The sequence below is a fragment of the Ursus arctos genome, chromosome X (genome assembly GCF_023065955.2).
Source record: "Ursus arctos isolate Adak ecotype North America chromosome X, UrsArc2.0, whole genome shotgun sequence".
NCBI lineage: Eukaryota > Metazoa > Chordata > Mammalia > Carnivora > Ursidae > Ursus > Ursus arctos.
The window spans coordinates 26192375-26218063 of record NC_079873.1 but is presented as its reverse complement, the minus strand read 5'-3'; the positions used below and the strand labels follow the sequence as shown (position 1 = coordinate 26218063).

At 39.0% G+C, this 25689-nt stretch overlaps 1 protein-coding gene across 18 annotated transcripts in view; it reads left to right on the top strand.

The window, feature by feature from the left end:
* The window catches only part of DMD (dystrophin), a 2358181-nt gene that overhangs the window by 1843061 nt on the left and 489431 nt on the right, over nt 1-25689 (top strand). For all 18 annotated transcript variants that reach the window (XM_057310259.1, XM_057309646.1, XM_048213297.2 and 15 more), the window contains one exon: nt 4331-4485. In XM_057310259.1, the coding sequence (XP_057166242.1) occupies nt 4331-4485 (155 nt within the window). The remainder of the gene's footprint in view (nt 1-4330; nt 4486-25689) is intronic.

Sequence of the window (25689 nt, the reverse complement as noted above, 5' to 3'; positions counted from 1 at the left end):
GAGAACAGATCTAAAAGCTAAGTTCTTCCACTGTTAGCTCACAGAACTAGACTTTTTTTTAAATGAATTTCTTAGTTCATGTATGCCAACACGGTATCCTAGGCAAAACAGAGAAACCCGGTATGTAGAACTTTTTGTTCGTAAATATGTTAGGATCCTATTTTATAATTTTCCGAGCAGTTTTATTTTGAGTTTGCCCTCGTGACAAACCTGAGGCATAGGCAAAATAAGTCACTCCATCCTATTTTACACACAACAGAACTGGGACTCAGAAGGTTAATGACTTTCTTAAGATCAAACAGCAAAACAATGGCCAAACAAGACTTCCTGGGAAGATGCCTTTTCATTACTCTGCCTTGCCTTGTCTTTGAGTCACAGTCATTAAAAATGTTAAACTCTAGTTCATCTGGAACAAATGGTAATTTCATTTGTAGGTGACCATCCCAAAACACATTTTATAAGAAAACTTCAACAACACTCAACCTGAAATTTTTAATTGTAAGTCTCCGGACTCACATTTATCTCCTGAAATAAAGGGAGCCTTGTAGATAAGCTGCAGCATTATAGACAGTGTCTATAAAACAGTGAGTCCCTTGCCTTGTGTTCAGTAGACGCTTATGCCATGGTGACTATAGTGTGGCTCATTCAAAATAGTAGTAGTAGTAGTAGTAGTAGTAGTAGTAGTAGTAGTAGTAGTAGTAGCAGCAGCAGTAGTAGTAGTAGTAGTAGTAGTAGAAGAAAGGGTAGTAATAGTCACTAATAATAGCTAATATTTATTGAATGTTTTGAACACGGCAGTCACCATTCTAAATGTATTCCCTGGATTTTCTAAATTAACCCTCATGGTAATCTTTCGAGGTAGATGTTGTTACTATACCCATCGGACAAAAAAGGAAACCGAAACACAAAGAGGGCAATTAACTTCCCCATTTGTCACACAACTGGGAAATGAACAAGCTAGGATTCAAACACAGCAGGCCCAAACTTCTAACTACTCTCTCTCTTCCTCCCTTGTTTTCTCCCACGCAGGGTCAGTATCCCTAAAAAAAATTCTTACAAATAAAAAATAAGGAAAGACAAACACAAAAATGAAAAAATTTTAATACTCAAAGTTCTTGAAATTAATTCAGGTTGTCCCGTAGCTGACAGTCATTTTTCTGCCTAAATTGCTGTGTATAAAATACCAAGCAAGTATTAACAGCATCACTATATTAGGTTTGAAAATAAAATATTTCTTTCCTGGTTGGGGACACAATCTTTTGGGGATTTAGCATTTTATATTCTTCATGGAAAACACCCACATATATATGCACCCACAAAAAGCATCTTTTTTTATAGGCTTGTATTCACAGTATTTCAAATTTCTTCACACACTGTGATCACCATACAAACAATTCCCTGTAGTGTATACGATTGTAAATGGAATTCGGAAATAAAAAGGAGTGTGTGTGAATTCTATTGTATTTTTGAATTTACACTCCTTCTGTGGCTTGGAGTTATCCCAGTAGTAAATTTCACAGTAGTAGGCAAAACTGGTCAAGGTCATTGTTTGTAGTCTGAAAGACACTTGGTTAAAATCCAGGTTGGTCAACATATTATCTTAGAAGGAAGAGAAACCGTCTGTTCAGGTGAATGTCTTTGAGAAGGGAGACAAGAACCTTAGAGTTGAGGTAAGGGCCTTTGCCCTGTCAGTGCTGCTCAAGGTCAGTGGGATTTCTTCTTTTTATTCCTATGACCTCGTAAAATCTGGGCAGCATGCAGTGAGGGTTAGGGCTCAGTGAAAATTTCTGTAGATACAAAAATCTTAATTTCAGTGTGAATACAGATTGGAAGAAAAATATATGGCTTGTGTTGGTTTTGGGTTTTTGTGGTTTTTTTTTTGTCTTTCAAGAATTAGAGTTTATCAAAAAGCTCTGGTTTGAAATCAAGCCTTACTCTTTTACCTGTTTATTATGAAGCCTGTAACTTTAGCTTGGTATTTCCTTCCAGATTTTGGAAAATTCAAGCATAGTTTCCAACTTAAACTTCTGGGTATTTTTTTATGATCTGTAGATTAGAACCAAAGAGTGTATCCTTTTTCCTCTAGACTTTTCGAATAGCAACCCATGAGTGAGGGGTGACTTCCAAGATTATTTATCTTTCTTAGGTAAAATAAGTGATGTGTGCTCTAATGTTGCTTTATCATATTTCTTTAATAGAAAAAGGTATCCCTAAAAAGGAATTAACTTGGAAAAAGGTTACCAAGTCATAGGTCTCAGTCTTGTGCATTCTTATGCTACCAATTAGAGATTGAATCGATGATGGATAATATAAACTCTAAAAATGCAAACACCATCTTATGGCTAAAAAGGCCCAATTACAGGACAGAGTACTTTAGCACTGTAAGTTTGGCTTAAGTAAGGAGGGGAAGGGATGGAAAGTTCATTTTGTACCTTAGGATATTTCTAGAAAAGGGAAAGCCTTCAGGGGGTATGTTTCACCTCAGAAAGGCTTTTGAATAGTGTGAGGATCCAAAAAGTAGAAAATAGGAGCCACAGGGCTTGATAAAATGAGTCCATAAGGAAAAGCAGACATTCCAGAAGGATACATTTTAATGGCTTTGTGGTGCAGCAAGTATTCTCTGTACCTTTAAAAACTCCCTTTTTCCTTTCATAGCGAAAGTTAGTGATATTGGCTTTAGATGCTTGGTACTAATTTGGTTGTTTGGCTCTATTTGTTATATGCAATAAATGCAATTATTTCTTTTTATTCAAGAATAGGGTGTTCTAGTTAACTGAGAAATGCCAGATTGTATATACATTATTCATTTTCAAGGACTAGGAATCCACCCAAACATACTGGAACTGTGCTAAAATTACTCTTGTTTGATTTTTATTATATACACAGCATACCAACATGAAAGAACAAATATTAAAACAAAAGTTACTACTCTTCAGAAACATCAGTTCATTTCAGTTTCCTGTGTTTCCCTTCTAGTTCATGACTTACAGATTTAAGAGATACAGTATGGATACAAATTGTGTTTTGTTTATTACATATGACTTTGGTGCACATTTACTGCATGTTAGACCATTGTGTTGATGTATTGTGTTAGTTTAATGTCCTCTCATTAAACATTGAAATTTTCTCATTTTTGGTACTATATTAGTTAGTGAAGCTCTTTATTCCTATAATGTATTTCTCTTCTTTTAAATATTTTATTAGGAGAGCATACCAAAAGTACAGTTACTAGGTCAGTGGAAGTAAGCATTTGTATGTCACTTGATACCTATTGCCAGATTGTCCTGCTAGATAATACTGTTCCCAGTGGCAGTACGTGGATATGTTAGTTTTACCACAGCCCTTCCAGCTTTAGGTTTTATTTTTTATTAATTTAATTGGTGTCAAATCGTACCGTCTTGATTTAATACTCTGGGTTTTTTTTTAATTTTTTAATTTAATTTTTAAAATGGAAATCTTTTATTTTGTCTCTTGTTTGAATTGCCTATTCCTATTCCTCTGTCCCTTTCTCAGTGGCTTAACCCACTCTGTTGGATTTGATATAACCATCTTAGCAATTTAATATCATCTTAATGCTTAGAAGCCTCCTCCATGCACTTATAGCAGTGGTTAATTATGTTTTCAGATAAACCTATGATTGGTTTATTTATTTTATATGTAGTATATCAAGTGATGAAAGGAAGAGCTTGGTAATACCCAATCATCAAAGACAAACAAGAAAACTTAGGTCATTTGGTTTAGCAAGATTCTTACATTTGAAATTTTATTCTAATTTTAAAGGAGAATATTTATTAAAGTATTATGAATAAACTGGTCTTTCAAAAACATTTATAACTAGAATAACAGTACTGTTCTTTTGATGTGTGATATTTTCTATATGCAGCGGTAGTTGAATGCCAGTAGATGGCACTAATTACATAAACAATTCAACAAGTTAATGAACACGGAAAGAAATACATAAGATTTGCTTTTCTGTTCAAATTTTGGTATGTGTCCCATACTCAACAATTATATGGGAGCCTATTTTTATAGTTTGTTCTCTCCCATGAGAAAAATAATTAACCCCAGTTGATTTCCAATTAATTGCCACTAAATTGAAATACCCGATACTGAGTATTGCTTAAGATGCGGCATTGGAAAAGTTTTGTCATGAAAAGTGGGTTGGTTTATACAGTCATGATTGACTAAATCACGTGGTAGGTTAAAAGTAATCATGTAGACATGTTCTGACCTGGGGATTCAAAAGCTATTTATGAAAAGTTTTAAGAAACTATAACTCAAGATTTCAGAGAAAACTGACTTTCATTTTCTTTCCCATATGCATCCACAGCAGTTGGCCAAAGACCTCCGCCAGTGGCAGATAAATGTAGATGTTGCAAATGACTTGGCACTGAAACTTCTCCGGGATTATTCTGCAGATGATACCAGAAAAGTCCACATGATAACAGAGAACATCAATGCCTCTTGGGCAAGCATTCATAAAAGGTATGAATGACGTTATTTCTGAAACTAGTGTTGGCTGTCATGATGAATGGGTGGTGACACTGGGTGGATCACACAGATTTGTTTTCCTAATCCTGCTAAACTGGGGTTTCAGAGGATCCAAGGTGACAAATGCCAACCAAATTCTCAGGCTCGCCTAAATCCTCTAGAATTTTAAAGACAAGGGACCTGAACACTGGTGAAATTAAGTGATTTGCCCACAGTTGCTAACTAAGAGTTTAGACAAACACAAAATACTGATTTATAGCCAGAAGAGCCATCTATCAATATGGTTTGAGAACTCTATCCAAAGAAATACCTCGAAAGTTCTTCCCCGTGCCTTTCTCGCATGCAGTCTGTGAAAACGCATCCGCTTGTGTCGTTTCAGTCCACTGATGACTATCCATTTATGTTGTTTTCCGCCAACAATTATCTTGTGACTTTCAGGCCTGCGTATCCTACTGACTTATTTCCATTTGAACATCCCTCTGGAATCTCAAACTGAATGGGCCAAGGCTGAACTCATCTTTGCTCTCTTCCAGCCTTTTTCTCCAGATGCAGCCTACTTCTCTTCCCAAGATGCCCCTCCAGTGAATGTTACCACAACCCAGTTCATTGCCAAATTGAAACTCATGCTTGACTTTTCCTTTTACAACCCCAGTAGCTAAGCTGTCGCAGAGCTATTTACTGCTGAGATAGCTTTCAAATCCAGCCACTTCTCTTTATCCCTCCTCCTCAACTGTCAGGTTTTGCCTGAGTGACTACATCATTCACCTAACTGGTGTCCCTCCTTCTAGTCTTCCCACTTCCTATCCATTCTCTACATAAAATGCAGGCTGATCTTTCTAAATACGGTATTATTTATGTAGCTCACCCTCCTCTGACTTTTAAAGCCTTTAGTGGATTATCCATTATTTTCTGAAGACAGTCTGTACTTCTTTAAATGATTTCGAGGTCTTGCATGATTTAGCCATCCGTTAAAACTACAGCCTCATTTTCTGCCTTTCCTCCCCTCTCAGGTCCCCCACACATAATTAAGTAACATTGAGCTATTTTCATTTCCTCATAGCTATGCTCTGTCTTCTCTTCTATCTCCTGACCTGATATATGTGCATTATTCCTTCCTCTCTGCCTGGTTAAGTTCTATTCATTATCTAGGTCTCTATGTAAATGGCAATTCCTTTGGGAAGCCTTTTCTGACTATCAGTCCCCAAGCACACACTCTCTGGGCCCCCTCTATTATAGAGCTTACCTCACTACTTAAGTGTTTCCTTTTTTTTTTTTTTAAGATTTTATTTATTTATTCAACAGAGATAGAGACAGCCAGCGAGAGAGGGAACACAAGCAGGGGGAGTGGGAGAGGAAGAAGCAGGCTCATAGCGGAGGAGCCTGATGTGGGTCTTGATCCCATAACGCCAGGATCACGCCCTGAGCTGAAGGCAGACGCTTAACCGCTGTGCCACCCAGGCGCCCCTACTTAAGTGTTTCCTGATCTTTGTCTCTTACAAGAATGTTGGCACTGTGAGGCTATTCCCATGGGCTGCTTGTCCACCCTATTACCTTGCATTTAGCTTTGCATATGGTAACTATGCCCAACACATCTTTTATTAAATAGGTAAATGAACAAATGAAAAATAATTAACTACAAGTGTTCTGGTGTGCCAATAACTCAACACAGAAAAAAACTGTATCCGTTAGGATTGCTTTCCATTTCAAATAACAGAAAACCCAAGCTCAGTAGCCTACCTAATGGACGTTTGTTTGTCTCATTTAATGAATGGTTCAGAGGTAGACAGATGGCTGACGTTGGCTCAATGGCTCATCATCGTCAGCCCTGAAGTCTCCATGTTCTTCTTGGCGTCTCCCTCAGAACATGTGCATTCCAGCAGGAAGAAGAAGAAGGGGTGGTGTCTGAATCAGGAAAGCAGTGGGTTTCCCAGGAAATTGAGGGCCAGAACTGTGCCACAAAACCACCTCTAGTGGCTAATAATTGGGGTTGAGTCAGGCAGTAGAGAATGTCTGCCTCAAAGAGGTTGGAGAGAATAAACTGGGAAACTGGCATGCTGTAGCTGGACAGCATTAAGTTCTCTGGAAGGATAATCAGTCAGCTCTTCGAGTAAACAGAGTATATTCATGTAGCTCATATGTTCACTTGTGTTGTATTTACATAGTATATTTACAGAGGATCATAAAACAGTGGCCATTTGGGCTTGATGGATGTTTTGGTCAGTGTGAAAGGTCTTGAGGAGAGCTAGATTCTCTGCTGGCTAATGATACCTTTGTACTCAAAGTTCACATTCTGTGTATGCTATGTGTGTCAACTACACAGGTGAAGCCATATTCTATTTGACCACAGCTTCTCAGCTTTTCTCATTTTACGTTCCTATAGATCTTGTGCTAGGTAGATAAAGAACAAGAAAACTCTTTATATGATCTTTTGTCTTTTGACCTTTTTATCCAGTGTCTTGCCCAGGTAAACCTAGGAGGCAAGTAATTTCATCATCTTCCTCTAGATTCATGCTGTCCAATAGGGGTAGCCAGTAGCCATGGGTGGCAATTTAAATGTTAATTAAAATTAAGTAAAATTTAAAATTCATTTTCTCCATTTCATCAGCCACCCTTTAAGTGCTCAAGAGCCACAGGTAACTTGTGACTTCCCTACTGGACAGTGCAAAAGAGAGCATTTCCATCGTCACAAAAAATTTGATTGGCTTTCCTGCTCCAGATCATCTTTTATAACAATTGCTTATAAATAAAAAGGTGTTTCCTTTGCAACATGGTTCACATAATTTTATTTCCTTGTTTCTACTCTATATCTTCTATTTATCCACTTTGTACAATTGGTATTTAAAGTCTCGAAAACTACAGCTATCACAAGATAGAAACACTTTCACTCTTGTTAATCTTATAAACATAATTTTAGAAGGAGACATTATTGATATTGTTATGGAGAAAAAGTATCTCATACCTTTGAAAAGTTCCTATAAATAAGACTTTTTAGGTAGAAGGGACTCTGCCAAAAGCACTCTGGTTACATTGTTTCTCACAGTTCAGGCTTTACTGCAGAGCACTAATGTACTGCCTGCCCTGAAACTTCCAGGCATATAGAGAAATATATGCAAAAAATCTGTACGTTTGGAAGCCTATTTAAAGCAATAAAATCTTCAATGCAGTTTCCAATTGTTGAATAACATGTAAAAACTGTAACCCGAAAGAACTTTACTTTGACATTATATACTGACAGGCTGTAGTTTTGAGACATAATCAAAAACAAAAGTGAACTGGGGCACCTGGGTGGCTCAGTCAGTTAAGCCTCTGACTCTTGGTTTCAGCTCAGGTCATGATCTCAAGGTCGTGGGATTGAGCCCTGAGTCAAGCTCCATGTTCCACATGGAGTCTACTTGAGATCTTTCCCCTGCCTTTTCCCTCCCCCTCTGCTCCTCCCCCTGCTTGCATGGACCCTAACACTCTCTCTTTCTCTCAGATAAATAAATGAAATCCTTTAAAAAAGTGAACTTTGTTTTATATTTTAGTGTTCAGCTTAAGTTTATTAATAGGTCATAAGAACCTTCGAATTCTACCCTGGCTTTGATAGGAACTTTACCATTTCATATAGAGAAATACAAATAGCCATGTGTGCCTAAAAGGAAGTGATCTACCACGCATGATTAAAAGAAAAGGTTGCTACTCAAATAAATTCTGTAGTTTAACAATTCAGATCAGAACATAGATCATCGCTGTGACCTACATAGGAAAATATTTTGTTTTCCTGATCAGATTCCTGATAGAGTCCATGTTAACGTAGCCAGAAACAAGGGCCTCTCCAAGTTCATTTCTTTGTTTTCAACCTCTACGAATAGATATGAATTGGTGAATAAGATAATATTAGATGTGATATTACAAATGATTGTGAGAAGCCTCTAAGGATTAGATTTCAAGGACTACCATCTGGCTGATGACTTTATGATGACACTGTCATGAGATTTCATTTCCTTCTTTCTATTCCAAGATCACTCTTTAAACAAGAAATGAGCATTAACTCTGAATTGTCTGTCTGTAGCTATATGAGGGCTTCGACATTTACTTACCAGCCAGGAGTGAACTCATCAAGTAGAGGGCCTGGTCCTAGTGTCAGAGGGTTCAGCATGGCTGGAACTTCCTCGCAAAAGCCCCCAGATACCTGAAAAATCTCTCTAGGTTCTAAGAAAGATTGTATGTGTGTGTGTGTGTGTGTGTGTGTGTGTGTGTTTATATATACATATAAATATATACATATATATACGTACATATGTATATATATGTGCACGTGTGTGTATATGCATGTATATACATGCAAATATGCTCTTCCTCAAAATAACACCTCAGTATTCTCCTGTTCTCCCTAATAATACATTTCACATTTTAATAATCACAATTAATAGTTGATACACTGAAAAATTGTCACCAGTATTCACCATCTTTGGCAACCATGAAGCGTGCGTAAATTACTCCTTGCTTCTCTTTTCCTAGGTCCTTTCTCTTTTCCACTTTAAAGAAACAAGGAAAGGGAAAAAATATTGAGCCCTATTATGGGTGTTGCAAAGAGCTATTCTAGCTGAACACTGTATCTCTCTCAGATTCTCCAGCATATTTTTTGATAATTGTTCTTTTTTCCCCTGGGATCATCAATTTCTTTTTTTTTTCCTTGCTCCTCCCCTCCAGCCAACTATCATGTTGAAGTCTCCCTCATTCTACTAGAACTTTCTTAGGATAGTGTCTTTTCTATACAGCTGTGCTTGTTTCCCCTTACCATCGATTTTTTTTTTTTTTTTGTCAGCTTGAAACCATCAGAAGTTTTGAAGCAGTAACTGGGATTACTGTTCCCTATTTTTCAGCTCCTGGTTATGCTTTCACCCGGTCCAGTCTGGCTTCTCAGGCACCACCCCCTTGTTTTACTGAAAATGAGGGCTCACTGAGATCGTCAATGACTTCTACAATCACTAACTGCACTATTTTTATTTATCCATCTACTTGACTTCATTTTAACATTGGTCCTGTCGATCAACTCGACTGGTCAAAACTTCCCCTTCCTTGGTTTCCAGAATGATATTGTCTTGCAATTCTCCACTTTCTCTAGTCATATGGTAAGAGTGAGGTCCTTGGCACAATGTCTGGTATGTAGTAAGAGCTCAGTAAATGTCATCTGTCATAAATATCATAAGAGTTCATTCACTCATTCAATGAATATTTTGGTGCTAGGCAGGCTCAGTTCTTGGTTATCAGTGTATGGCAGTGAAAATCCCTACCCTCATGAAACTTTTATTTTGGGAAGGAGAAGGTGTAAAACAGACATTAACAAATAAGAACGTTAAATATATGGGATTTAAAATTGTGATAGTGGGGCGCCTGGGTAGCGCAGTCGTTAAAGCGTCTGCCTTCCGCTCAGGGCGTGATCCTGGCGTTTCGGGATCAAGTCCCACATCAGGCTCCTCCGCTATGAGCCTGCTTCTTCCTCTCCCACTCCCCCTGCTGTGTTCCCTCTCTCGCTGGCTGTCTCTCTGTCACATAAATAAATAAAATCTTTAAAAAATAAATAAATAAATAAATAAATAAATAAATAAATAAATAAATAAATAAATAAATAAATTTGTGATAGTGCAATGTGGAAAGAAAGAAGGAAAAGAGCTGAGAATAGGTGTGTGTGATGGAAGTAAAGTGTGGTTATTTAAATACGGTGGTTAAGGAAATTCTCCTGGAAAGGGTGATGTTTAAACAAAATGCGAAGGACAAGCCATGTGGATAATTGGAAGAAAAACATTTCAGGAGGTTCTAGTGTCAATGCCGTGAGGCAGGAGTCTTCTTGGCCTTTTGGATGAACCCTTGAGAGACCAGTGTAACAGGAAAGGGTCATGCAAGCAGAAGTGTAGCAGACAAGAAGTTCAGAGAGATAAGTGGAATCTGGTTACATCAGGCCTTCTAGGTCCCTCAGAGGACTTTCGCTTTCACATCAAATGAGATGGGACTCCTTGGAGGGTTTTGAGCAATGGAATGGCATATTTTTACTCACCTGGCCCCTCCATTTACTATAATATACTGAAGGGAAGTAGTGAAATCTTTAGGAGACTATTGTCATAATTCCCTCAAGAGATGACTGTGGTCTGGGCCAGAATAAGAGAAGTGAATGTAGTACGACGTGGTTGGATTCCACTCTATCTTGAGGACAGAGCCCAAAACGTTTTCTAATGGATTAGATTTAGCTGTAAAAGAAACAGAGGAATTGAAGAAGACTGCAGAGTTTTTACCTGAACAACTGGAAGATGGGGCACTCATTTTACTAAGACGGACATCAAAAGCAACATATCCGGGCACCTGGGTGGCTCAGTCAGTTAAGTGTCCAACTCGATTTTGGCTCAGGTCATGATCTCAGGGTCATGAGATCCAGCCCCATGCCAGGCTCCATGCTCTGCAGGGAGTCTGTTTCAGATTCTCTCTCTCCCCCTGCCCCTCCCCTGCCTGTTCTCTCTCAAGTAATCAATCTTTAGAAAAAAAGCCACACATCCTAAGAAGAAGATGGGGACGTGTTACTTTTGATGTATCTGTTATGCATCCAGGTGGAGATGTGGAGTCGTTAGCTGGACATAAAATCTTGAATTCTAAGGAATGGTCGTGACACGAGATACAAATTTGGGAGTTGTAACATTAATCTATATAGGCTATCTTTGCTCTGTATATCCCTTAAATGTTGGTGTTCCATTGTTAATTCTTTCTTTTCCCTGTACACATTTCAAGTACCCTCATCTGTTGGTTTCAACTTCTTTCTCCCAAACTCTAGAACTGTACTTACAGCCATCTACTGTGTGTTTCCATCTGCCCATCCTACAGGTTCCAAAATATCTAAAGGAGAAGGCATTATCTGCCCCTAAAACAATGCTAGGTTTTCTGTATTTTTACTGTAGCTTAATTATTTAATCATCTCTAAAACTGGAAACCTAAGAATTCCTTCTACCTTTCCCTCCCCCTCTCTTCCCTACTTTATTGACACATTTATTAAATTGGCTTCTTTTTTTAATAATAATTTTTTATTATGTTATATTAGTCACCATACAGTACATCCCCAGTTTTTGATGCAGTGTTCCATGATTCATTGTTTGCGTATAACACCCAGTGCTCCATGCAATACGTGCCCTCCTTACTACCCATCACCAGCCTATCCCATTCCCCCACCCCCCTCCCCTCTGAAGCAATTGGCTTCTAAGCTATGTGAAATCTACTTCAAAAATTGCTCTAGAAACTACTCCCTTTTCTTCATCCCTATTGCCAACTCATCCTAGAGCCTGTCCATATTCTGCCTCAAAGACTGTGGCCGTCTTTGCTCTGTGCTCCCAGCCGTTGGGTCTCTACATTCATTTGGCCTTCACACTGGCCTCAGAGTGATTGTCCTTAAATTTAACCTTCTGGTTTCCCTTGGCTCCCAGTGCTCTTTTTCCTCCTGAGACCTGATGGATGATATTTACATATGGGATATGCTCCCAAGAGCATACCGAAATTTTTCTGAAAATAAAAACAAAGAAGTCAGTAAATAAACTTGATGTTTTTTTAGGGAAGAAAAGCAAATAGTATCACAAATTTTTGCTTGTTTGGCAGTTTGTTTATTTAGCAGAGGGACAGGCATGTGAACTTCATAAAAGAGTCTTACGTTCTCTCCACAAATGCTGGCCCTTATAAAAACAATTTCAGAAATCTGTTTCTGGAACTACTGGCAGACTATTTTATGAGCGTCAGAAGATCGTTGTATTATCGTATAGCCACACCTTGTGTTTGCTCAATAATTGTACTCAGTAATCGTGAATTGAATGAAATAATTAATCAGATGTTGGGCACTAGATGACTTTGGATTATTCCCCAAAATGTAGAGGATGAAGATTTGCTGCTGCCCTTGAAGCTATGTAAAGAATGTGCTATGACGGTAACAGGACGTTTGTTTAAAATACAACTTCTTATTGAGTCAGGGACTGCTTGTGATATATTTGTAGCATCGTCATAAATATTAAAGCAACAAATGACCCTAAGGACACTAGCTCAAACTTCTCAGTTTAGCGTCACCTATTTTTAATCCCTCTCATGTGAAATATACTATCTAGTCCATCTTAAGGACTACAAGCATTTGGTGCGTTAAAATACCCAATCCCTTAGCTACTCCTTTAGGTATGGAGAGAGATGTGTGTATAGTTGTGAGGCTGTCCGCTTTTTATACTGCTCAGCCCCAATCTTTCCAACTGATTATGAAGTGCAAGAATTCTCGCCACGTTACGATGGGATAATATAATACCTGGACTGCAAAACCTTGGGGCGCTGGGCCAGGGAGTGTCGTGATCCATACGGGTCTAAAATGTTCTTGGTCATAACTGCTTGCTTCATTTTATGTCATCTCCTTGAAAGTAATTAGAATGTTTTTAGCTTGCAGAGACTGCACACGAAGGGAGACATTTGGAACCATATCATTGATGATTTACTGGTGTGGAAAATTACCTGGTGACGTAGCCAAATAGCCATTTGCATTCTGTCCCAGTCCTGTAGCCCTAAACCAGGCCCCACCAACACACCAAAATACATGCTTGGAAATGCTCCTGTGTACAGTTTACCTGTGAAAGGGCTCCAAAACCAAAGATAACTTATAATTGTTTCCTAACGGAAAATTATAGGTCACAGATGGACCTTTCTTGTCTTCATTCATAAATTTAATATTTTGGTGTCTAAAATTAAAGCAAATGGGAGAAAGTTTCCCTTACTTGGTTTCACTGAACCATTAATGTTAGCATCCGTGTCCATGATATTACTTCTCAATACTATTCATATTCTGAATTGCCTTTGCATCGGTATCACTCTCAAAAAAACTTTGAAAAAATATTCAATAAAATGCATACATCAGCTAGAGTTTATTTTTATTAAGTTATTTTAATAAATGGATATAATCATCATTTGACTTGTAATTTTATCTCATTCTGACGTATAGTTTAGGGATCTTTTGGCTTTATTCCATTTAAAATAGGAATTTATTTTTTTTTATAAACTATGAATTTAAATGCATTCCTTATTTCTAAAAATTAAGCAAGACAAATAGATATTGGTGAGTTTTGTGAAATTTCATCTTTTCAGCTTTTCCCCTAAAAGGGGACCGGTCATGTAAGCAGTTCTACGTGCTGGTCAATAGCTGTGCTTTTGTACAGCCTCCTTTTACCAGTTGGGAAACTTGATACCATCCCTGGCATAGCGAAGCCAAGAGCCTGGCTCCAGTCCTTTATCTCGCACCAAACATTTTCAGATTCTTGAGCCGAGCAAAATCTGACCTGGCAGCCGCTACTTACTTCCCATCCCAGAGCCACACAGCCCCGCGCCTTCAGCCCTGCTTGCCGTTCTGTGTTTCTCTGCCATTTCTGATCCACGGGGTTCCTTATCTTGTTTCTGAGCTCAGATTGTGCCCGTTTGATGTTCCGTTTTGATATTTTATCTACCATTTTTTGTGTTTAAAGCTTCTTCTGTATTTTGAAATCATTTTCCCTAATATAAAGTGAAACGTATTTGTTGTAGGAAACATTTTGAATTGAGAGATAATGACCCTTAACATTGTTTAGCATTTCCTTTCATCCTATTTGTAAATATATTTTTGGCCTATCTTTGTCTTACTTCTTCCCAACTTACTAACAGTCGAAAGTACTTTCAGATAGTTTTTTTTTTCCCTTGAAAAATTCCCTGCTACATTTTTATTAGTAAGGTAATGTGCAGGTAACATCTTCTCAAGGAAAAATGGGGGGGACATACTTCCTTGAGGTATACGGGGACTCACTAAATAGCCAGGAGCAAAAGCAATACCCTCATGCCTCCAGCTAGCGCTCTGTGCTCTGGCCACGCTGCCCGGTGTCAGTATCCGGAAGACCGTTTACATTAGCCGGGAAATCACTTGCCCGTGCAGAGCTGCCGTTGTGTGTTCTAAGTATCCTCTAAGACTCAGCTTCGCAGTTAGCTTCAGCGAATCCCGAAATGACACTCATTACGTCTCTCTGTGTCCAGTCAGTGTGCTCCTGCCGCAGAGCATGTAAAACAAGTCCGACCTCCCTACCCCACGCACCTGTGGCGATCATAAGCTACGTCGCCCAGACTGACCTAGGCGACGCACACAATTCCTGAGAGCCCTGTTTTTCTTCTGTATCGCCAGGAGTTTAGGCCTACCTTGTGAAACTGAGTTAGCAACTGAACATCCATTTTATCACAACCTCTTTTTAAAAATATTTAAGTGAGACAAACCCTCCCTCAAAATGCCCAAATACAACTTTCATCCTGAGGCAAATTAGATAAATAATAATCATGAATTTGTGATTATTTATGATTTTCATGGGGTTTTTGGTGGTGAGATGTGATTTATTAATATGTAATATGTAAGGAGTGCCTGAGTTGCCCATTAACATAGAAAAGCTAAAACGGTATTGTTCTTTTTCGCCATTGGTATAAGCTCCTGCCCTCTCCTTCGAGCTGGTGTTCCAAACCAAAATCTCTGACGCTGAGGCCTGGGCTCCCTTCATTGCTGTTTAATGGAAACATATCAGCTTGGAAGGAGGTTCTGGCAGCTTTTCACAGTAATCTAATCTCAGCTCTGTCCTCTTCAATATTTTCATCAGTGACTTGGATGAAGACATAGATAGCATTCTTATCAAATTTGCCAATGACACAAAGCAGGAGGAAGTAGCAAATACAGTAGACAAGAGTATCAGGAGCCAAAAAGATTTCAACACATTGGAAGGGTAGGCTGAATATTGAAAGATGAAATGGAAATATAAGGCACTACACTTGTTTTTAAGAGAAAAGTAAAATAAAAGTAAAATCCAACTGAATTAGACGGGGCTCCCTGGAAACAGGGAAGAAAACTCCCTAAGGTGGAGAGTTGTGTGCGGAAGGTTTGTTGAAGAGTGTTTCCCTGAGGTGCGTGTGGAAGGCTGTGACAGAGGCAGGGTTGGGCAGAGAGAAAAGCTAACCTGCAGTGAGTCTGAGGCCTCAACAGATTCACAGGGGAGCTCTGGAAATTGCAGGACCCTCTCAGAGACATCCTGAATTGCGGGAAGGAGGCTGGGCCTTTGTACTCTATTGCCAGCCACTCATCGGTTCTGGGTCGCCCAGTGGGAAGAGGACAACCTTGGATAAAACAGTTACTTACAGCTGAGGGCAATTTCCAGTGGGAGAGGCAGCTGTGAGCAGCTAACAGCCAATATTCCCACCAGCTAGAGCATGGGGTCTTGGCAGAGTATCAAGGTATACAGTACCCCAGTGTGGTCCTTGGTATCACCTATGAGCTTGATAGAAATGCAAATGCATGGGTCCTACCCCATCCTACTAAATCTCAGAATCTCTGGGGATGGGGCCCAGAAAACTTTTAACAAGCTGTCCAGTCTCCAAGCCATTTCTAAGCATATTCAGTTGGAGAACCACTGCACGATGCCAACCAAAAACATTCAGAAAGTGGAGGCAACACAGGGCATTTACTGACAGTAATCTCTCCCTCCTTCACTCCTGCCCTCTCCCCCCCACCACAGCAATAAAGCAATGACAAAGGAAAACTATGGGGACATTAGCCTGGGTAAATTCAAACATATAATGTACTCCTAAGAACTTGCCTTTCAGCTCAGTAGAGAAAGGAATTTTGTGATAGAGCTATCCAGAGACGGAGCGGGCTACCTTGTAAGGTTGTAAATGTATTCAAGAACAGGTTGGGGAACCTTGGTATAATCATTTCAAGCATCAGCTACAAACATGACTTTACCGTCCTGATCTTCCTCATATACTCTTCCTCTAGACTTGTTTTTTTTTTTTCCCAAATAGGGTTCTGCCAGAACTAGTTCCATTTTATCTCAGTAGGTGTTAAGAAGGTGTTCTATGGTTCAAAACAAAGTTTAGGTACTATCAGATTAAGTAAAGGTAAACAAACTTCTGTAGAATTAATCGGACTTTTTATTAGAGTGTATGCATTGTGAATAAACAAAGTATGTATGTTCGGGAAGGTGTGGGAAAAGGGATACTGTACATAGTATGTATTCCTTTTAAAAGTTTGACTGTGGAACCAATTTCTCATGAAGAGCCTTACGTGACACTATAGCATCTGATCCAACAATTATTCTATTTTAAAATAATTATATATATTATAAAATTGTGATTAACTCAGTAAGCATTTGTAAGATAGCATAGCATCTAGCCCAGACCACTGAGTGGAGATCATTTCACTGTGAGTTCCCTGGGTAGTATTCTCATGCATCATTAGTTCAACTCTTCCCTGGGACATAAGCCTATAAATTTGCCATACTGATCAAGGGAAGTAGTATTACTCTACCTTTGACTCTACTCAGACATCTTTTCTATTGTTCCCTTGGCACTATTATTGTCACCTCGTATCGTGTTAGAAGCTTAGGGACTTTTTCTGAAAATATTCATAATAGATGATAGATAGATAGATAGATAGATAGATAGATAGATAGATAGAGGAGAGGTAGGGCAGAGAGGGAGAGAGAAGAGGAGGAAGAGGAGCAGAATGATGATGACAATGATGGTAAAGAGAAAGAGAGTTTGATTCTCTGGTACAGCATATTTGACTCGTAATGAATCTGTTTTCCTGACACTTTTCACAATGAGAATGGAGGGGGGGGTCATTTAGAAATCAGAGAAGTAGTCTAGGATACCTGTAGTGAAAGAAATCTCCGTTTTAGCAGATAGCAATAAACAATAGTGTTTATTATAATTGCCGGGATCTGCTAATAAGGTTTTTTCCCCCCTGAAACAAACTCCATTAACCCTCCTTGATACTCATTCTTGTCAACATTTTAATAGAATGGGACTAACTCTTATACGTTTTTTTTTTCCCCACACAAAACATATAATCCACAACCTGCTAATGATTACATTTAGCCTAATTGTTAGGCTGCTGCTGGTGACAGAAAAATCTACCCTGGCAGTTAGACAATTCTAGAAGCCCAGCCAAGCATTTGGTGTGTGTGAATCAGCCTTCAGATACTTCTCATATAGAGTGGCCAACTAGCCAACCCATCTCACTTGGCAACCATTCCTGTTGGATAGACCTGGTCTACTCTGAGGAGAGGCCAGGGCTTTTCAGTAGAGCAGTCTGGAGAACCAGAATTTGAGATCAAAGTTCTAGCAGGATTTTGCAGGCTCCTTGGCAAGCCACCAGCTCAGGACTCCCTCTCCATCACAGGCCCTTGATTGCTAGGGCAGGGCAGCTTGCTCTGCTGCCCTCTCTTGTCAAAGGAGGAGCAGGTAGACAGACGTCCTTATAATTTGCTGGCCCACATTCCAAGTGAGTGTAACATTTTACAGGCCTGAGTTAACCTTTTCTGAATCTGCGTTGCCAATTTCAACATCCCAATATTTATAACTCAGATAAAGATACTGAGGTACAGAGTCTGACTTTCCCAAGCTCAAAACCCCAGCTTTTGGCAATTCCGTCAAAGAGACTTTTGTATTTGAAGGAAAAGAAGAAAGTCTTCTCCCTACGTTTATATTGCCGCATCATTTATGTGACATTGAGTTCTCTAATTCTTGGAGAATTTTTTCATGTAGGGTCAGTTGTTGCTTTTTAATACTTCAGGTAGTTCTGCTCACTCTTCCGTACCTTTCCAACATCATCAACATGACTGGCTCCGAGAGGGCATCTAAGCAAGTATTTCCCATTCTTCCTGGAACCTTCCTTATCTATTATTCAAAGTTATGCCAACTTCTACTTTGGAAAATGAGTTATCTGGTAGAGCCTAATGATTCTAACTATGAAAGAAAAAAGTTGGACTCAAATGATGACAGTTACATGGGCACTAGTGTGATCACTACCTAATGAAAATATCTAAAATGAAAAGACTGATATCGATATACGTTGGCCATTTTCAAATTAGTTGCTTTGGTAAAAATTAAACACTCACCCTTGGCCAGATACTGGAGTAGGTGTTGGGGGTGGTGAACAAATTCTCCTTGAATATATATCCCACTCACAAGGCCAGTAGGCAGTTTTATTAGTCCTAACACCAAGGCTACACCAATACTTTTATTTTGATTGTATCACTTTAATGAAGATCAAAATAATTACAACTACGTCACATGTTGCAAGTTTTAAGAGCTACTTTTAAAATATGTGCTCCAGGAAAAGCATGATCAGGTGGGGAAAATTACGATGTTCCTGTTTTCAAATGAGAAAACGGAAACGTATGTGCCTTTCAATAGCGCAATTTGTCAAGCGTGGGTGACGAACTACTTTACCTATAGAGAATACCATATTTTCCTCAAGAACTCACACTACTTAACAATAAACTAATTATTAAACTTGCTCCCAGAAGCTGCTTCTGTTATGGTGCACATGGTGCAAATAAGAAACGGAAATAAATACAGTTTATTCACAAATCACTGTTTTTCCTCCTGACAGCATTAATGGAGGAAGGAAAGCGTGTGAGTGACGTGCTCAGGGGTGTCGAGGAGAGGTGGGGAGTGGCAGCCAACTCTGCCCCTGTCTACTGGCCTTGCAGGGGTGGCGGGAGCTTGCAGCTTGCAGAAGTTGCTTGGGTAGCCAATGGTTTCCTAAGTAATCACTGTAACATTTTTGAAATTCAATTTAACAATTTGATTCACACCAAGAAGTGAACGGAGAGTCAGATCAAAATCGGAAGCACAGTCGCTCTAAATGGCATTAATCTTCCCTAGACGTGCTGCCTCATCCTGTGTCAGTTAAGCTTTCAGAGGGGATGATCTTCAAGGATATTTCCAAGTGGAATGTGTTGCAGTCATCCTGTAAACCGGCCTCTCCCCTTGCCCTGCTTTCGATGTGGTAAACTTGATTTCTTTGCTCTCGTAGGACTCAGAGAGCAAGGGACAGACTGGATTTTTAAAAATGAAGCTCTTTTCTGTGGCAAGCAAAAGTCATTCGTACCTACACTTATGGGAACATTACTAGAGAAGTGACCGAATTGGTCAGCGATCTGCTTGTGTTGTTTTTATCACGTGCTGCGCCTTTATCAGTGTCGATCCCTAGCATCTACCTTGAAACCAACAAAAACAAATCAGGTGGTTAATTATTAAGGGTCTTATTTAAATGATAACATCTAAAGAGCACTTTTGATGTTGAGAAATCACGCCAGCTCAAGGGTGAGCCAGGTGCTTTACAACTTGGTATCTATAATTTCAAGTAAGTAGTAGTCACTCAAAGGATTTCTAATTCGGTCTCCTTGTGACGGAGAGTGCTAGAATTTGGGAAAACCATGCTTAGGTAACACGAGAGAGATTGATACTAAGTATGTGAAGAGGAAAATTAAATATTATTCCTATAGTTCATTTCTGATTATTTTTGCCCAGCTTTGCTGTGGATATATTAACTTCATGCTACTCCTAGCAGTGGACTGTGTAGTGTTCAAAAAATGTGTATACATACTATTTTTCTAAATAATTTTAAAGAACGTTGGCTTACATGAGGATTTTGCTTTTCTTTTTCTAAAGGTCAAAAACTAAGTCTTCAAAGATTTAATTACTCTGATAAAAGAAAATGTGAACTTCATTTTCTCAAGGAGAATAGACCCTATGGAAATGTTGCTTACAATACTCAGATCGTCAGCTAATCCTAAAGGAGAAAGACATCAATTCATTCTTTGAGAAGCAGTAACATGATCTTCTTCAATAATGCCTATCATAAAAATTGGGGGCAAAATTAATTGAGATGATGTTATATATACTAGATGACTATTCATGTGTTTTAATAGTCTGGACTTCTTTCCCTACAGAATAATTACAACTTGCATCAGGAACCAGACTTTAAAAATCTATCCCTCTACTATACTTAAAAAAAAAATTCATCTTGAAGCCCATATAAATATAACTATACTGTAAGAAAAATATTTCTTCTTTAGGGATAGCTGTACATCAAAGACATTCATAAGATAGTGTCTTGGAAGAAGTGTTCAGCTTTGCGTGAATAGGGAAGCTTGCAGAAAAGAAAACTCGGAGGAACATTGCCCTTCCTGTGCCTCCTCTCTTATTTGTTGTTTCTGACACTTCTCCTGTGCTTCTCTTCCCAACGTGGCCTCTCTCCTTACTCTTATTTATCTCCAACTCAGCCTCCATGGCGTTTCTCTACTGTTTCTGGCATTTGCTTCCCATGGGCTCTTGCGCTTTGTCATGTCTTACCTACCTACTCCTGTCCCCATAGTCCCTCATCCCCAGCCTTGTATCTCAGTTCCCTCCAGAATCTTCTTGCTCTTCCAGTTCTATTCACCTGCTCTTAACCTTCTTTTCTAGAGTTCTCTTTGTCTCATCTATGTATTTCTCTTCCGACTCTGTGCTGTTATCCTCTCAGAAAATGGCGCCTAAAAACGTTGTGCTCTGAGCATATCTTCATCTTAACCATCTGGAACGAGGCCATGGAGTGGGGCTACCTTTGCTAGTTGTCCATTTTTTCTACAATGTGTACCTTCTGCCTTCATCTGGATAGAAAAAGTATCATAATCGAGAAAATAAAATACATAAAAATGTCCTTGATTATTCTTCCTCTGGAAATGGGGAAGAGAAATGATTTTGAACCAGATGCCTAGAAGAACACTTGTGTTACATGAACACAGTGCTCTCGTGTGAGCATCTTACTGGAAATTCACACCTCGGAACCCTGGTATCTCTTCACTTTTGGTTTTCAAATAATCCGTACCTATCCAGTAATTACAAGTCATTTTTTTTTGAAGATTTTATGTATTTCTTTGCCAGAGAGAGAGAGAGAGCACAAGCAGGGGGAGTGGTAGGCAGAGAGAGAGGGAGAAGCCGGCTCCCCACTGAGCAGGGAGCCCGACCCGGGGCTCGATCCCAGGACCCTCGGATCATGACCTGAGACGAAGGCAGATGCTGCACTGACTGAGCCACCCAGGCGTCACTAAATTTAGCAACTTTAGGTGGACTTAGTAACATCTACCTCATTTATCTTGAGGCTCAATATATATTTTGCAATTGTTTAGGATCCAAGAAATATTCCACAGAGCATTTAGACAGGGACTTTTTCTAGAGAAGGTCACATTTGTAAAGGCTTTGAAGAAATGCACCTGGGTTAGTAAAAAAATAGTTTTCTTTGGACTGCTGGAATGAATTGGAGTTAGTTTTATATCTGATATGGTCCAATATGATGTGCTGTTTGTTAAAGACTGAGGAGAGAAGCTACGTAGGGGGTTACAATTTAACAGACCACTTTATGACTGAGTCACCCAGGCACCCCACAAGTCATTTTTAATAAACCTTTTACTAAAAGGACAGCCCCTTCCAAAAGCTCTGATTTGGAAAATATTTTTAAAAAAATATTCACAGTATGCATTTAGGTCCCCTTTCTAGTCCAAACTCTACCTATCTTAAGCTTTGTATATATATATATTTTTTAAAAATAATAACAATAGCAACTAAAAGCTTACACTTCTTCATTCCCCTCAAAACAGGTTTGCCAGTATTAGGTGAACTTAAAGTAGTTATTATATAAGTTACAAAGTTGAGGGGCGCCTGGGTGGCTCAGTCAGTGAAGCGCCCGTCTTTGGCTCAGGTCATGATCCCAGGGTCCTGGGATCAAGCCCCCAATCCCGCTCCCTGCTCAGCGGGGAGCCTGCTTCTCCCTCTCCCTCTGCCCCTCCCTACCGCTCATGTTCTATCTCTTGCTCACTCACTCTCTCTCTCTTTCAAATAAATAAATAAAATCTTCAAAAAAATAAATTAGAAAGTTGATTTGCTCCTTCCATCATGTATGTCACCTTTTCACCACGGCAAAATGGTAAATGTAAACTTATTCCCTAGAAGATGGTCTGGACCCCAATTCCTAACTAATTGGGAGAAGCAGCCCTGAGTCGAGCACTGTCAGGCTGATTTGAGTTTTAAGGTAGGATGATGATTATTGTGTCAAATGTAATCCAGAATGTGGGCTCTGAACAGATGAAGGGGCTGGCTGTTTTTAATTCAGGTTCGTAGACGAAGCAGACCTCTGGTTCACTGCTAGTCACAGCTGGCTGTAAAAGAGCAATTTTTAAAATGCGATTTCATTCTCTGTGGAGCAGTAAGGATCAGGGATTGGATGCACAGGGGGAAAATATCCTCATTCTCTTCTTTAAAAATTCGATTTATTTTCAGTATAATAGCTTTCGTCTTGGCATTTCCCCATAGCTCCACGTCTGTGGTTTTCAGCCTTCCCAGACCCAACGCCACCCCCTGTCGTTTCTTCCGGCATGCGCTTTATGCCACCGTTTTTACTGTCATAAACCGGAAGTTGTACATGGGATACCTTGCCCACAGACAGAAGTTTTTAAGTGGTGCCCTGACTTAATTTTAAAGAGAAATGAGTCATTAGAATGAACTAATGTCTATTCTGGTGTGCAGTTACTCAGGACCACACTAGAACACTCAAGACATTTCTAGGTGACTGTACTATGGATGCAATAACAAATGTGGCACGGCACCAATGTGTTATACCGGGACTTGAATACCATGAGGGGCATTGGCCATCCTATATGGAACTTTCCAAAATTCTGAACAACTCTTGGCATGATTCTTAACAACACAAGGTAAAATTTTCCTTGGATTTTCATGGCAGTTAGTTACATTTCTGAAAAAAATTCGATGCGTATTAAAATCTTGATAGAGTATTATATATATAATTAAGTTCTAGGTTCAGGTGTTTATGAACAGTGTGTCCCCCATGTGAGTGTCCAGTGAGATGTGCAGAAGTGCTGTGGAACTTGGGACAGTTCTTTGTTGTCTGAGACATCTCCCCTCTCCAGCCCCTCCCCACAGACTGCTGGTGGTACACTGCAATCACTGTGTCAGGTTAAATATCTTCCCTCAATTTCCAGAAAGCTTCTCTAATGTGATCCATAAAATTTGGGTAAATATTTTTCTGGATGAGAACTGATCTGTGAATTAATGAAATAGCACTATTCTCTGAGAACCTAACGTATTTCTTGGTGATACAGCTGCCATTTTTACCAGACTGAATGAAACGAGCAAGCATTTAAGATCTTGCTAGATTGTCTAGCAACACCTTTACAAATTCTGGGATTATCACTGTGGTGATAATCTGTTTCCACCACCTTTACTGAATGGCATGGTCTCTCCAAAATGATGATGAGGACAACCCTTCCGGAAATATTAATTGCCTTCTAACTGGATGTTAACAAATGGAATTAAATTCTGTACAACTATCACAGGTGATATTATTATAGCTCCCCAAGATATTTAAAATCATGCATGCTGCTTAGATGGAGGCTGTAAGAGAAATATACACCCAGTTCTAGATGAGGTTAACCAGGTAATTTAATAAAACAAAAACAAATACACACACATACTGGGATAAATAAAAACGTGTGTGATCTGTACGTTCAGGGCAGAAATAATTTTTTACCCTGAAGAAATTTTAGACCGGTAGGTAAGCGAAAGGCAGCAGTCTGTCTGCATTTCATCAGGGCGTTTGACAAGGTCTTTCATTATATTCTCGTGGATCCGTTGGAGAAATACTGGCTAGAAGCGAGGTCTGTTGGATGATTTAGAAACCATCGCGTGCTGTTACACAAAGGGTGTCGAGTAAAAGATGGGGGTCAAGTGGCAAAAGAAGATCTCTGGTGCTGTGCCACAAGGTTCTGTTCTCGTCCCTGATGTGCTGAATGTTTCTGACAGAATGCGAGTAGAGCTATAGAGAAGATGCCCATTCACATTCATGGGCGATACCAAGCAAAGAGCGTAGGAGTATGTTGGGTGATGGAGCCACTTGGATACCTGGATGGGATGAATTGGGAGGCTCTTTTTAGTACATATTTCTGGACCCGTATCAAACTGGAAGGCAATCAGAAAATTTACCAGGGTAGTAGATTGATTTTAACAGAAGCTGTTGTTTGTTGTGTACTCTGGCTTTGCAGGGCACCTAAAAAAATACATCAAATTAACAGTCTTTGTGGGAGTGCATTTTAAAAATTCAGAAGAAAATATGTTGGTTTTGAGTAGTGATGGACAATTCACTGCAATGTGTTGGCCAGTGAGAGTCTACCCCTTCATTTTCACTACCAGTACAAAGCTAAATGAAAGATAACAACCTCCATAATACAATGGGTATTAAGGAGGGTACGTATTGCATGGTGCACTGGGTGTTATACGCAAGTAATGAATCATGGAACTTTACATCAAAAACCAGGGATGTACTGTATGGTGACTAACATAATATAATTTAAAAAAATTATTATTAGTTTTAAAAAAACCTCCAAAGATTTAATTAATGTGTACTCTTCTGCAAAGCAGAATACAATTTTGGTCACAGAATTGCTCATTCTCATTTTTAAATATCTTAGTTATAACTGAATAAGAGTCTTTTATATAATCCATTTTGTGTAACAAACAAAGGTGATATCTACTAATTATTATGAGGTTCAACTTAAATAATATATGTGAAAGCAATGTATAAACTTTAAGATTCTATACAAATATAAATTATTACATCAAGAACTAATTTGGACTCATAAGTTTTTTAAGAACAGGAGACTAGGACCTTCTCATTTTTAGAATGTCTGCCTGATTCATAGTGGGTTTATTGATTTTAATTGGATTTACTGAATGTCCATTAAATACCAGAAACTGTGGTATGAATCCTTGCTCTCAAGGACTTTACAGTAAATGAATGATGATGAGAAAAAAGAACATAGAGACTTTTTGTAAGTAGTGAATTCATAAGTAAGACGATTCTTTTTTTAAAGATTTATTTATTTATTTGAGAGAGAGAGTGCCTGTGTGAGTGGGGGGTGGGACAGAGCAAGAGGATCTCAAGCAGACTGCCCCCTCAGCGTGGAACCCAACACGGGGCTTGATCTCATGACCACAAAATCATGACCTGAACTGAAACCAAGAGTCCGGTGCTCAACCAACTGCACCACCCAGGTGCCCCGAGATGATTCTTGACAGCTCATGAAGGTCCCAGATTTATTTCTTGAGTGTTTTAATTGAAAAAAATAAATACCTAATTTATGACTACCCTTCATAAATTTGAACTGATCTTATGAAAAGCCATTAGTGCATTTCAGAGTATCTAGCTCTTTTAAATGCAGTTTCTCCCCCTAGTAATTAAAGGTAAGAAAGCAAGAAATTTTAAATCTTTATTTTGATCATCAGTTTTAATTAGCTCAAGCTATTTGTAATCCTACAAAT